This window comes from Aquarana catesbeiana, linkage group LG08, assembly GCF_042186555.1.
Source record: "Aquarana catesbeiana isolate 2022-GZ linkage group LG08, ASM4218655v1, whole genome shotgun sequence".
In the NCBI taxonomy this organism is placed as follows: Eukaryota; Metazoa; Chordata; class Amphibia; order Anura; family Ranidae; genus Aquarana; species Aquarana catesbeiana.
The window spans coordinates 189,777,117-189,790,886 of NC_133331.1; the positions used below are offsets into that span (position 1 = coordinate 189,777,117).

The 13,770-nt window shown below is 44.8% G+C and overlaps 1 protein-coding gene across 2 annotated transcripts in view; it reads right to left on the bottom strand.

Moving 5' to 3' along the window:
- Nucleotides 1-13,770, bottom strand: part of WAPL (WAPL cohesin release factor) — a 219,129-nt gene that overhangs the window by 100,346 nt on the left and 105,013 nt on the right. For both annotated transcript variants that reach the window (XM_073596726.1, XM_073596725.1), the window contains one exon: nt 5,629-5,765. In XM_073596726.1, coding sequence (XP_073452827.1) covers nt 5,629-5,765 — 137 coding nt within the window. The remainder of the gene's footprint in view (nt 1-5,628; nt 5,766-13,770) is intronic.

Here is a 13,770-nt window from a genome sequence, read left to right on the forward strand (position 1 = left end):
CCTCCCGAATATTTTGAGAGAAAGATAGAGAGGCCTTTGGAGAACCGAAAACACCAAGTTCAGATCCCACGGCGGTGGAAGAAACCGCCCCTGTGGAAACAGACGTCTAACCGCTCGAACACAATGGCACGCACCAGGGAGTGCGAGACCAGGAGACGCCGAAGAAGACCGCCCAGGCCGACACCTGGCCCTCTATGGTACTCAAGGCCTATTCCTGCTCATCCCTCCGTAAATGGAGGTCGTAAACGGAGCCACCTAAAAAGGAACAAGAACAAATCTGATGAAACATGGCCCAAAGAAGGTCCCACCCCGTGGCCCAACCCTAGCCAACTGAGGTATCCGCCTGACAGTGTTTCACTCATGGAACGCATACATCGGAAAAGGGCCAGAACTAGACATTCTGCCCACTGGAGGAGGATACTGGCAACAGCCAGGGTCGCCAACAGCCTTTTTGGCCCACCCTGGATCCGTACTGGGAGCCCCCAAATTCAAGCCGTCCATGATCCAGAACTAGTCTGATCAATTGAAGTTCAGTGATATTACACGGTAGCCCGGATTCCACCAATGACCCCCAAGCCGAGCTCGGTCCCAGGACATCTCCCCACCCGGACAGACCGGTATTGGTGGTCTCCCTGTTCAATACAAGGGAAAAAAGGACCTTCCCTACTGAAGAACCGGAGAACAAAGCCACCAGACTAGGGAACCTCTGGTTTCCTGACTCAGCTGAATCCGATTGTTTAGAGACCTTGGGTATTTGTCCCATTATGCCAGGATCTCCCTGAAGGGAGCCCACATGGAACGGTGCAAATGACCTTGCCTCAAAAAAGGGTAGATACTATCAGACCCAACACCCACATGTAGATTCGCAGAGGAGCCCACCTGCCGGATAGTAAATGAAAAAACGGCGCATGCCACTTCTGGAGTCTGTCCAGGGGAAGAAACACGCTGGCCAGAGCTGAAGCCCGGTCAGGCTCAGATAAGCAAACGTTCCGGCGGGTCCAAAGAAGTCTTCCGATAGTATAGACGCCAACTGAAATCAAAGAAAGTCTATACAGGAACTATATTGCTCCTCGGGGTAATCGAGAAGTCAGTGCAGAAGAACGCCCAGGCAGTTCAGGACCGTTAACCCCCACTGACGAAACCATGCCAGATCCGGGGTCAACACCTCGTGAACACCCGAGGAGTGCTGGCCAGATCAATGGACCACACCACACGCCGATAACGCTCCGCACCCACAACAAGATGTAGGAAGTGCTGGAGTCGGGCACATAACATGTCATAGAAGTCAGAAAGACCCCATGATGGAGTGCCACCACTGCGTGGACGGACTCCATCCTGAACTCCTGTACCCACACAAGGCAGGTCAGGACCTTAAGGTCCAGAATTAGATGTACCCTGCCCACCATCTTTTAGACTGAGAACAGGTTAGAATAAAACCCCTGACACTGTTCCCAGCACGGTAACCGGGACAATCACACTCTGCCGCAACGGGGCTTACAAAGCCCCCGCAGAGAAGAGCAAGCAGTCTGGTGACAGACGACCATTGGAAGCAACAAACTGTTTGGAGGAACACAGCCGGAAAACTTATCTTATAACTGGAAACTTATCTTATAACTGGACAAACGCAAGACACTACATGAAGTCATTCAGAGTAACCCCCCCAAAATACATGTCTAAGCACCACTGAGGTAACAGACTCAGTAACCAAGGGAACTGCAGCCAAGAGGCTCAGCGGACAAACAGCTGAGCCTCTTGGCTGCAATAGGTCCCCAAGCAGCAAATACCTACCCAATAGGTCCCCAAGCAGCAAAGGCAGGGGAATTCTGCTCCCCCTCCAGGTATGCCAGCTGGGCCCTTAGAAGCCAGAGATTCCTCTATTGGCGCCATGGTTGCCTCGAGCAGCCTAGAGACAGAGGGGTTCACTACTGGTGTAACAGTCCCCTTCTGGAGGGATTCCCCAAAGGGGTACCTTCCTGCAAGTGTTTTTGAAAACACAAAAGGCACTTTGGACACTCCCAGTCTTCATGGACAAATCTGTCAAAATAAGAGAGAAGGGAACGCTTTTGTCACACAAGATGGCTTATCCAAGAGGGTACCGGCCCTCCCCCACAGCATCCCCCATCTTGAAAGGTTCCCGCACAGATGTACGATTGTTCAACGGGGGGGGGGGGGCAGGAGTGCCCTATACTAGGCTATCTGCCTAAGCGCTACACCAAAAAGTCAGGGGGGGGGGAAGGGGATGGGGGTCCCACCCACCAGGACCCCCCTCCTAAGTCCACATAGGGGATGCCAGCTGCGGCCCCTCACGGGGAGCACAGACCAGAGCCCCTCTCACAGGGGGCACAGACCAGAGCCCCTCACAAGGGGCACAGACCGGAGCCCCTCACAAGGGGCACAGACCGGAGGCCCTCAGGAAAGGGGGCAGCCACGAGGCCTAGCAGACCGCCAAAGCCACGGCCCAGTAGGCCGCGAGCTACATTTCTGGCCACCCGCCGCAAGCACACGGCCCACAGGGAGACCAAACCGACGAGGGCCGGTAGCCTGCCAAAGCTGCGGGCTAAATTTTTAGCCGCCCGCCGCAAGCACATGGCCCACAGGGGGACCGGACCGACCCTAAACAGACACTCGTGTGGGATGTTGCGTGTTGGGGTTTTGGGACCGGCCGATCCTAGCTGGTAGGCCACAGAGCCGCGGCCTAAATTAGACAGCAGGACCCCTGATCACCTGCCTCCCAGGCCTAACCACCAGATACCCCCCCTAATACAACCTGAGGGTGGAAAAAAGGGCAGTGTCTCCCAAAAAGTCTGTAGGCCGGAAGCCTGGGCCTCACCCGGGAAAGAGGGGGAGGAGGAGAACCCCAGAGGGACCGACCACCCCAGGAAATACCCGTTTCCCACACCACTTCAGGGAAGGAGAGGAGGGGACTACTTACCCTCTCCAGCGAAATGCGCGGGTAACGCTCCCGGACAGATCTTCCTCGCCACCAAAGTGGGGGGGCTGTCGGCCATGAGGAATGCTGCGACACAGGCCGAGACCCAGTCGTATGCGACCTCGCAAGACGTTTATGTCACAGGGCCAGCCCCTGTCCAGTGGTGCTATGTCGCGGCCAAACTAGCGCGTAGCTGCGGTCTGCACGTGCTCGCTGGCCAGACTGGGGTGACCCCTAGACCAAGTGTCCAGTCCGTCGCCCAGCCCGGCAGTTGATTGGAGATCTCAACGGAAAAAATCCAGAAAAAACAAAAAATTCCCAGGACTAGCGATCCCAGCAGGATTACTCCTGACTAGGCAGGAAAAAAAACTCAATACCTAGAGCAGGGAGGGGGTTATATGCGGACTGAGGACAGCCCATGGGCATGGCCAAGTGTTTTGTTATTTTGTTCTGCCTAGTCCTACTTCTGCGGAGGCGATATAACCCTATCGTTAGGAAGAAGGCTGTGTCTGTCAATGAACGACTGAGAAAAATAAATAAAATCTTACGTGCTAGTAGAGATGCATGATTCTGGGAAAAATAAAAATCACAATTTTTTTGCTTCGAATAAAGATCAAGATTCTCTCACGATTCTCACGGCGTAACACCTTTCACATTATACAAAAAAAAATTGGGCTAACTTTACTGTTTATTTTTATTTTATTTATTCATTAAAGTGTATTTTTTTCTCAAAAAAAAAACACGCAAGTGTCAGGAAAGGGTTTAGTCTTTAAGTGGTTAAACTTCCCTCATTTACAGACAGAAGTACATTCCTTTGATCTAAGGCTTTGTGTACACTGCTGCTGGTAAACGGACATTTAGGAGCAGTTGGGCGTTTTTTTTCCAGCTGGCCCTGAACTCTACTGGTTACTAATTTAGAGTTACAGACGAGGTCTAACACTACAACTATTGCTATTGCTCTGACCTTCGCGAAGATAACTCGTGTGGTGCAAACACCGTTTACATATACGGCCGTGACATACACATGCGTTCACTACTGTGCGTGTGCAGGGGGGGGGGGGGGGGGGTCGGGGTAGGCGAGCTGTCCCTTAAAAAAAAAAAAAAAAAAGGTTTTTATGATCACTTTTACCGCTATGGAAAGGAATGTAAATATCCCTTGTGATGACAATACAGCATGACAGGTCCGCTTTATGGAGAGATCTGCAGTCTAAAAGACCCCAAATCTCTCCTCTACCCTAAAAAGCAAAAAGAGTAAAGAAAAAAAAAATAAAATCTCAACTTTTTTTTGTTCTTAAATCCAACACATTTACATGCCTGAGAACTGGAAGTGACGTCATGACCTCTAGCCGCCACTTCTAAAAGTGATCCTGCAGTGAATCCGCCGCAGGGGCCACTTTTATCTGAAAGCCCGCCTAAAGGAAAAGAAAATACAGTGGTTATGGCATCTAGCTGCAGCCATAACCCCAGTACCAAAGTAATAACGTAAACTGCCAGTTAGGCAGGCGGCAAGTGGTTAAATTAGCACTATGAAGTTGCTCCAACTTTAAGGCAACTTTTATCTGACTTGTGCCCATAGACTAATGGAAGTCGCCTCCAAGTCAGATCCTCATCTATATTGACGTGATCTGGATCCAAAATTAAAGGAAGATTATCCAGGCATTCCCTGAAAGTTGCTTTAAAGTTAAAGATGCTACAACATCGCTTCAAAGTAGCATCAAGTAGTACGCAAACATCCAGCAAAACGACAGGCAGTCGCCTGACAAAGTAGCAGCAGTGTGAACCGAGCGTATAAAGCTCAATCTGCTCTTGTAAGACACACCCTGCTTCACATATAGCCTAATAATAAAGGTAGGTGTGACCACAGCCAGTGTGTTTTTATGCATCATAAGCCGTTGACACGATAGGATACAGGTGGGTATCTAGAGAAGTGTGCACACTGCTCTCACAGCACTGCACAATCTCAGGCCACACACAAATACTGAGAAAGCGAACCAAGAACAGACAAGGCACATAAAACCAACATAACGACCACCGCTAATGTGTTACTTCTACTATAAATCAAGGAGCAGCTCCAATGTATGTTTCAACATATGACCAAGTGTAAATTAATAAGAAAGATGTCATCAGGGGCAGTTCACAGCATGAATCACAGGGGAAACTAACAAGCAGAGCTTCCCCTTTCGGGTGGAACTCTGCTTTAAGGACCTGTTGGTTTTCAGTAAAAAAAAAAAAAAATCAGTTTATTGTGATGTAACTGGAGAAGATGCAGAGAAGGGCAACTAAACTGAAAAGAGAAATGGAGAAGCTCCATGATCAACATACATACATAAATGTATCCTCCACATACGAAAAGGCCATTTCACAGTGGACTAGACTCCCTCAAGAACCAGTTCTGGCCAGCTCAGTAGACCGTTAAAAAAAAAAAAACACATTCCATGCATTTCTAAAATGTTCAACTACATATTTATAGGTAATAATACAAGAGATTATTAATCTAGGGAATATCCTATTGCCTTCAGGGGGATCAGGAAGGATTTATTTCACCTGCTGGAGCAAAATGTACCATGCAATCATAGGGGTTTGTGTATATGGAGGTGTTCCATTTATTTTTTTTCGATTGGTTGAACAATTGTGTTTTGTTTTTTTAAACTGACTGCGTAAGCTTTCTGCATTAACAGAACAATCCAATGTTGACTCACCTAAGGCATCGCGTGTTTATGGGCTGGTTAGTCTTGAGCCCACTCAGCAAGTACTCAATATCATCCGTAAACTCCTGATTCTCTCCAAACTCCACTACATCATTGAAGTGCTTCACATGTTGAACAACAGTGTACAGCTAGGACAAAAAATAAATATATGTACTTAAATTTGCTTTGATATTATACCATTAGGAAATTAGCAAGTAGCTTCTTGAGCCATACTTTTATAAAAGGAGGCAAGTATTTCCTACTGGCTCTGAAATTCTCCCATGAGGGATCCATGTTTCGCGACATTCACATTTAACTATATGCTGAAAAGCACTAATTTTAGTACCTTACAAATCAAATAGCTGTGGGAGCAAAAAGTTATTGCTAAACCCACAGAACATCATGACAAATATTCAGCTATTTTTGGCAATAGTGACTTAAAAAGAGAAATCAAAGGGAACCTTTTCATTGCCGAAGTTTGCAAACATAGCGGTGCCTTTAGAATCAGCTCTATCAGCTGTTTTGAATGTACGCGTCTCCTTTTACCAAAGCATGCAGACTAAAGAGCACTTTAACAGCCATAAATATTTTGAGCTTTGGTAAAAAGTCAAAGTTAAAACTAAATTCGACATGCAAAAACTCTTAAATATGCTTGTAAAGAATTAAACAAAGAAAAACCAAAATTACTAATACCACATCCCAAATAATCATTAATAAAGAGAAATGAACTTTGAGGCAATAAGCCTCGGGACTTTAAAGGTGTATAGGATTGATGATATTCAGGAATTTGTCCAGAATTATAGTTTTAGTTAAAAAAGAGAAATTTTATTTAACCACTTGCCGACCGCCGCACGACGATGTACGTCGACAGAGCGGCACGGGCAGGCAAAAGGACTTACAGGTACGTCCTTGCCTGCCCGCGGGTGGGGGGTCCGATCGGACCCCCCCCCCCCGGTGCCTGCGGCGGTCGACAAATCTCCCCCGGCGATCGGTGGTGAGGGGGAGGCCATCCATTCGTGCCCCCCCCCCTCGCGATCGCTCCCAGCCAATGGGATCATTTCCCTGCCTCTGTATTGTACACAGAGGCAGAGGAAATTATGTCATCTCTCCTCGGCTCGGTATTTTCCGTTCTGGGCCGAGGAGAGAAGAATGTAATGTGAGTGCACCAACACACACACACACAGTAGAACATGCCAGGCACACAAAACACCCCGATCCCCCCCCAATCACCCCCCCCCCCCCGTCACAAACTGACACCAAGCAGGTTTTTTTTTTTTTCTGATTACTGTATTGGTGTCAGTTTGTGACAGTTACAGTGTTAGGGCAGTGAGTGTTAGGCCCACTGTAGGTCTAGGATACCCCCGTAACCCCCCTAATAAAGTTTTAACCCCTTGATCACCCCCCGTCACCAGTGTCACTAAGCGATCATTTTTCTGATCGCTGTATTAGTGTCGCTGGTGACGCTAGTTAGGGACGTAAATATTTAGGTTCGCCGTCAGCGTTTTATAGCGACAGGGACCCCCATATACTATCTAATAAATGTTTTAACCCCTTGATTGCCCCCTAGTTAACCCTTTCACCACTGATCACCGTATAACCGTTACGGGTGACGCTGGTTAGTTCGTTTATTTTTTATAGTGTCAGGGTACCCGCCGTTTATTACCGAATAAAGGTTTAGCCCCCTGATCGCCCGGCGGTGATATGCGTCGCCCCAGGCAGCGTCAGATTAGCGCCAGTACCGCTAACACCCTTGCACGCAGCATACGCCTCCCTTAGTGGTATAGTATCTGATCGGATCAATATCTGATCCGTTCAGATCTATACTAGCGTCCCCAGCAGTTTAGGGTTCCCAAAAACGCAGTGTTAGCGGGATCAGCCCAGATACCTGCTAGCACCAGCGTTATGCCCCTCCGCCCGGCCCAGCCCACCCAAGTGCAGTATCGATCGATCACTGTCACTTACAAAACACTAAACGCATAACTGCAGCGTTCGCAGAGTCAGGCCTGATCCCTGCGATCGCTAACAGTTTTTTTGGTAGCGTTTTGGTGAACTGGCAAGCACCAGCCCCAGGCAGCGTCAGGTTAGCGCCGGTCGCGCTAACACCCACGCACGCACCGTACACCTCCCTTAGTGGTATAGTATCTGAACTGATCAATATCTGATCCGATCAGATCTATACTGGCGTCCCCAGCAGTTTAGGGTTCCCAAAAACGCAGCGTTAGCGGGATCAGCCCAGATACCTGCTAGCACCTGCGTTTTGCCCCTCCGCCCGGCCCAGCCCAGCCCACCCAAGTGCAGTATCGATCGATCACTGTCACTTACAAAACACTAAATGCATAACTGCAGCGTTCGCAGAGTCAGGCCTGATCCCTGCGATCGTTAACAGTTTTTTTGGTAGCGTTTTGGTGAACTGGCAAGCGCCAGCGGCCTAGTACACCCCGGTCGTAGTCAAACCAGCACTGCAGTAACACTTGGTGACGTGGCGAGTCCCATAAGTGCAGTTCAAGCTGGTGAGGTGGCAAGCACAAATAGTGTCCCGCTGCCACCAAAAAGACAAACACAGGCCCGTCGTGCCCATAATGCCCTTCCTGCTGCATTTGCCAATCCTAATTGGGAAACCACCACTTCTGCAGCACCCGTACTTCCCCCATTCACATCCCCAACCAAATGCAGTCGGCTGCATGAGAGGCATTTTTATGTCCTCCCGAGTACCCCTACCCAACGAACCCCCCCAAAAAAGATGTTGTGTCTGCAGCAAACGCGGATATAGGCGTGACACCCGCTATTATTGTCCCTCCTGTCCTGACAATCCTGGTCTTTGTATTGGTGAATGTTTTGAACGCTACCATTCACTAGTTGTGTATTAGCGTAGGGTACAGCATTGCACAGACTAGGACACACTTTCACAGGGTCTCCCAAGATGCCATCGCATTTTGAGAGACCCGAACCTGGAACCGGTTACAGTTATAAAAGTTACAGTTACAAAAAAAGTGTATAAAAAAAAAAAAAAAACACAAACAAAAATATAAAATAAAAAATAATAGTTGTCGTTTTATTGTTCTCTCTCTATCTCTATTCTCTCTATTGTTCTGCTCTTTTTTATTGTATTCTATTCTGCAATGTTTTATTGTTATTATGTTTTATCATGTTTGCTTTTCAGGTATGCAATTTTTTATACTTGACCGTTTACTGTGCTTTATTGTTAACCATTTTTTTGTCTTCAGGTACACCATTCACGACTTTGAGTGGTTATACGAGAATGATGCTTGCAGGTTTAGGCATCATCTTGGTATCATTCTTTTTAGCCAGCGGTCGGCTTTCATGTAAAAGCAATCCTAGCGGCTAATTAGCCTCTAGACTGCTTTTACAAGCAGTGGGAGAGAATGCCCACCCCCCCCCCCCCCCACCGTCTTCCGTGTTTTTCTCTGGCTCTCCTGTCTCAACAGGGAACCTGAGAATGCAGCCGGTGATTCAGCCAGCTGACCATAGAGCTGATCAGAGACCAGAGTGGCTCCAAACATCTCTATGGCCTAAGAAACCGGAAGCTACGAGCATTTTATGACTTAGATTTCGCCGGATGTAAATAGCGCCATTGGGAAATTGGGGAAGCATTTTATCACACCGATCTTGGTGTGGTCAGATGCTTTGAGGGCAGAGGAGAAATCTAGGGTCTAATAGACCCCAATTTTTTCAAAAAAGAGTACCTGTCACTACCTATTGCTATCATAGGGGATATTTACATTCCCTGAGATAACAATAAAAATGATTAAAAAAAAAAAATGAAAGGAACAGTTTTAAAATAAGATAAAAAAGCAAAAAAATAATAAAGAAAAAAAAAAAAAAAAAAAGCACCCCTGTCCCCCCTGCTCTCGCGCTAAGGCGAACGCAAGCGTCGGTATGGCGTCAAATGTAAACAGCAATTGCACCATGCATGTGAGGTATCACCGCGACAGTCAGATCGAGGGCAGTAATTTTAGCAGTAGACCTCCTCTGTAAATCTAAAGTGGTAACCTGTAAAGGCTTTTAAAGGCTTTTAAAAATGTATTTATTTTGTTGCCACTGCATGTTTGTGCGCAATTGTAAAGCATTTCATGTTTGGTATCCATGTACTCGGCCTAAGATCATCTTTTTTATTTCATCAAACATTTGCGCAATATAGTGTGTTTTAGTGCATTAAAATGTAAAAAAGTGTGTTTTTTCCCCAAAAAATGCGTTTGAAAAATCGCTGCGCAAATACTGTGTGAAAAAAAAAAATGAAACACCCACCATTTTAATCTGTAGGGCATTTGCTTTAAAAAAATATATAATGTGTGGGGGTTCAAAGTAATTTTCTTGCAAAAAAAAATAATTTTTTCATGTAATCAAAAAGTGTCAGAAAGGGCTTTGTCTTCAAGTGGTTAGAAGAGTGGGTGATGTGTGACATAAGCTTCTAAATGTTGTGCATAAAATGCCAGGACAGTTCAAACCCCCCCAAATGACCCCATTTTGGAAAGTAGACACCCCAAGCTATTTGCTGAGAGGCATGTCGAGTCCATGGAATATTTTATATTGTGACAAGTTGCGGGAAAGAGACAAATTTTTTTATTTTTTTTTGCACAAAGTTGTCACTAAATGATATATTGCTCAAACATGCCATGGGAATATGTGAAATTACACCCCAAAATACATTCTGTTGCTTCTCCTAAGTACGGGGATACCACATGTGTGAGACTTTTTGGGAGCCTAGCCGCGTATGGGACCCCGAAAACCAAGCACCGCCTTCAGGCTTTCTAAGGGCGTAAATTTTTCATTTCACTCTTCACTGCCTATCACAGTCTCTGAGGCCATGGAATGCCCAGGTGGCACAAAACCCCCCCAAATGACCCCATTTTGGAAAGTAGACACCCAAAGCTATTTGCTGAGCGGTACAGTGAGTATTTTGCAGACCTCACTTTTTGTCTTAAAGTTTTGAAAATTAAAAAAAGAAAAAAAAATTTTTTTTTTTGTCTTTCTTCATTTTCAAAAACAAATGAGAGCTGCAAAATACTCACCATGCCTCTCAGCAAATAGCTTGGGGTGTCTACTTTCCAAAATGGGATCATTTGGGGGGGGTTTTGTGCCACCTGGGCATTCCATGATCTCCGAAACTGTGATAGGCAGTGAAGAGTGAAATCAAAAATGTACACCCTTAGAAATCCTGAAGGCGGTGATTGGTTTTCGGGGTCCCGTACGCGGCTAGGCTCCTAAAAAGTCCCACACATGTGGTATCCCCGTACTCAAGAGAAGCAGCAGAATGTATTTTGGGGTGCAATTCCACATATGCCCATGACCTGTGTGAGCAATATATCATTTAGTGACAACTTTGTGCAAAAAAAAAAAAAATAAAAAAAAAAAATTGTCACTTTCCCGCAACTTGTGTCAAAATATAAAATATTCCATGGACTCAACATGCCTCTCAGAAAATAGCTTGGGGTGTCTACTTTCCAAAATGGGGTCATTTGGGGGGGGGTTGTGCCATCTGGGCATTTTATGGCCTTCAAAACTGTGATAGGTAGTGAGGAGTAAAATCAAAAATGTACGCCCTTAGAAATCCTGAAGGCAGTGATTGGTTTTCGGGGCCCCGTACGCGGCTAGGCTCCCAAAAAGTCCCACACATGTGGTATCCCCATACTCAGGAGAAGCAGCTAAATGTATTTTGGGGTGCAATTCCACATATGCCCATGGCCTGTGTGAGCAATATATCATTTAGTGACAACTTTTTGTAATATTTTTTTTTTTTTTTTTGTCATTATTCAATCACTTGGGACAAAAAAAAATGAATATTCAATGGGCTCAACATGCCTCTCAGCAATTTCCCTGGGGTGTCTACTTTCCAAAATGGGGTCATTTGTGGGGGTTTTGTACTGCCCTGCCATTTTAGCACCTCAAGAAACGACATAGGCAGTCATAAATTAAAGGCTGTGTAAATTCCAGAAAATGTACCCTAGTTTGTAGGCGCTATAACTTTTGCGCAAACCAATAAATATACACTTATTGACATTTTTTTTTACCAAAGACATGTGGCCAAATACATTTTGGCCTAAATGTATGACTAAAATTGAGTTTATTGGATTTTTTTTAGAACAAAAAGTAGAAAATATCATTTTTTTTCCAAATTTTCGGTCTTTTTCCGTGTATAGCGCAAAAAATAAAAACGGCAGAGGTGATCAAATACCATCAAAAGAAAGCTCTATTTGTGGGAAGAAAAGGACACAAATTTCCTTTGGGTACAGCATTGCATGACCGCGCAATTAGCAGTTAAAGCGACGCAGTGCCAAATTGGAAAAAGTGCTCTGGTCAGGAAGGGGGTAAATCCTTCCGGGGCTGAAGTGGTTAAACAATGTTTAAAAAGCCAAAAGGCTAATTACGATACAAAAATTACAAAGATTTCATAAAATACAATAACAGATCATGATAAGAATACCACTTTTCTCAACATGTAACTTTAACTTTACCTTTTTTGGTCCTTTCCTTATCAGCAAGGACCTTGTTAACCCTGATCGCCCATGCATTGTCTCTGCAAACTTTTCTGTGAAGCTTGAAGCTATAAGAAGGTAACTCATGGACCAGACCACTAAATATCTGTGATCTCCAGCTCTAAGTGTAACTCATTGAAAAAAAAAATTTTGAGTAAGGTTCATTTCTATATAGTAGTTAAACATCTCCCTATATGGAATATTAGACTTTATGTCTCTATACAGTGACTTGTAATTCCAAATATAGCTTATACTCTAACATACTCTCTCTTGACTAATTGAACAATTACGTACATTTACTTTATGTTGTATTCAAATGATTGATCCTCTGTTTTCTCTTTCTATGTAACTTCTAGTATAATAACAATGCCACATGCTAATTCTCCTGAAGAAGCTCCACTGAGCAAAACATGTTGAGAAAAGTGGTATTCTTATCATGATCTGTTATTGTATTTTATGAAATCTTTGTAATTTTTGTATCGTAATTAGCCTTTTGGCTTTTTTAACATTGTTTAAATAAAATTTCTCTTTTTTAACTAAAACTACAATTCTGGACAAATTCCTGAATATCATCAATACTATACACCTTTAAAGTCCCGAGGCTTATTGCCTCAAAGTCCATTTCGCTTTCTTAAATATGCTCCTCAACCTTCACAACAGAGTTAAATAAACTTTGCCTTTTCAAACCCAGCCATTACCTTGTAAACACAGTAGTCACACAATCACTGTGCTGCACTAAACCGGGGTAGATAGAACTGTGGGAGGGACTCAGTAGGTCCATCCCCTACAGGAGGGGGCAGATACAAGACCAGTCACCATGCACGAGGCGAGAGAGCAGAATTAACTGTTCTTTATTGCAGGAAGCTCCTGCACAAAAGGACAGATGGCCAGTTAATGACAAGGCATGTACAACCCCTGGCAAAAATTATGGAATCACCAGTCCCTGAGGATGTTCCTTAGTTGTTTATTGTTGTAGAAAAAAAGCAGATCACAGACATGGCCAAAAACTAAAGGCATTTCAAATGGCAACTTTCTGGCAAGAAATCAAGAAAAATAATTGTGGTGGCCAGTAACAGTTAGATTATAGAACAAGCACAGGGAATAAATTATGGAATCACTCAACTCTGGGGAAAAAAATTATGGAATCATGAAAAACAAACAAAATAACAGTCCAACACATCACTAGTACTTTGCTGCACCACCTCTGGCTTTTATAACTGCTTGCAGTCTCTGAGGCATTGACTTAATGAGTGATAAACAGTACTCTTCATCAATCTGGCTCCAGCCTTCTCTGATTGCTGTTGCCAAATCATCTTTGCATGTTGGAGCCTTGTCATGGACCATTTTCTTTAACTTCCACCACAGATTTTCAACTGGATTGAGATCCGGACTGTTTGCAGGCCATGACATTGACCTTATGTGTCTTTCTTCAAGGAATTTTTTCACAGTTTTTGCTCTATGGCAAGATGCATTATCATCTTGATAAATGATTTCATCATCCCCAAACATCCTTTCAATAGATGGGATAAGAAAAGTGTCCAAAATTTCAATGTAAACCTGTGCATTTATTGAAGATTTAATGACAGCCATCTCCCCAGTGCCTTTACCTGACATGCAGCCCCATATCATAATTGACTGTGGAAATTTGCATGTTTTCTTC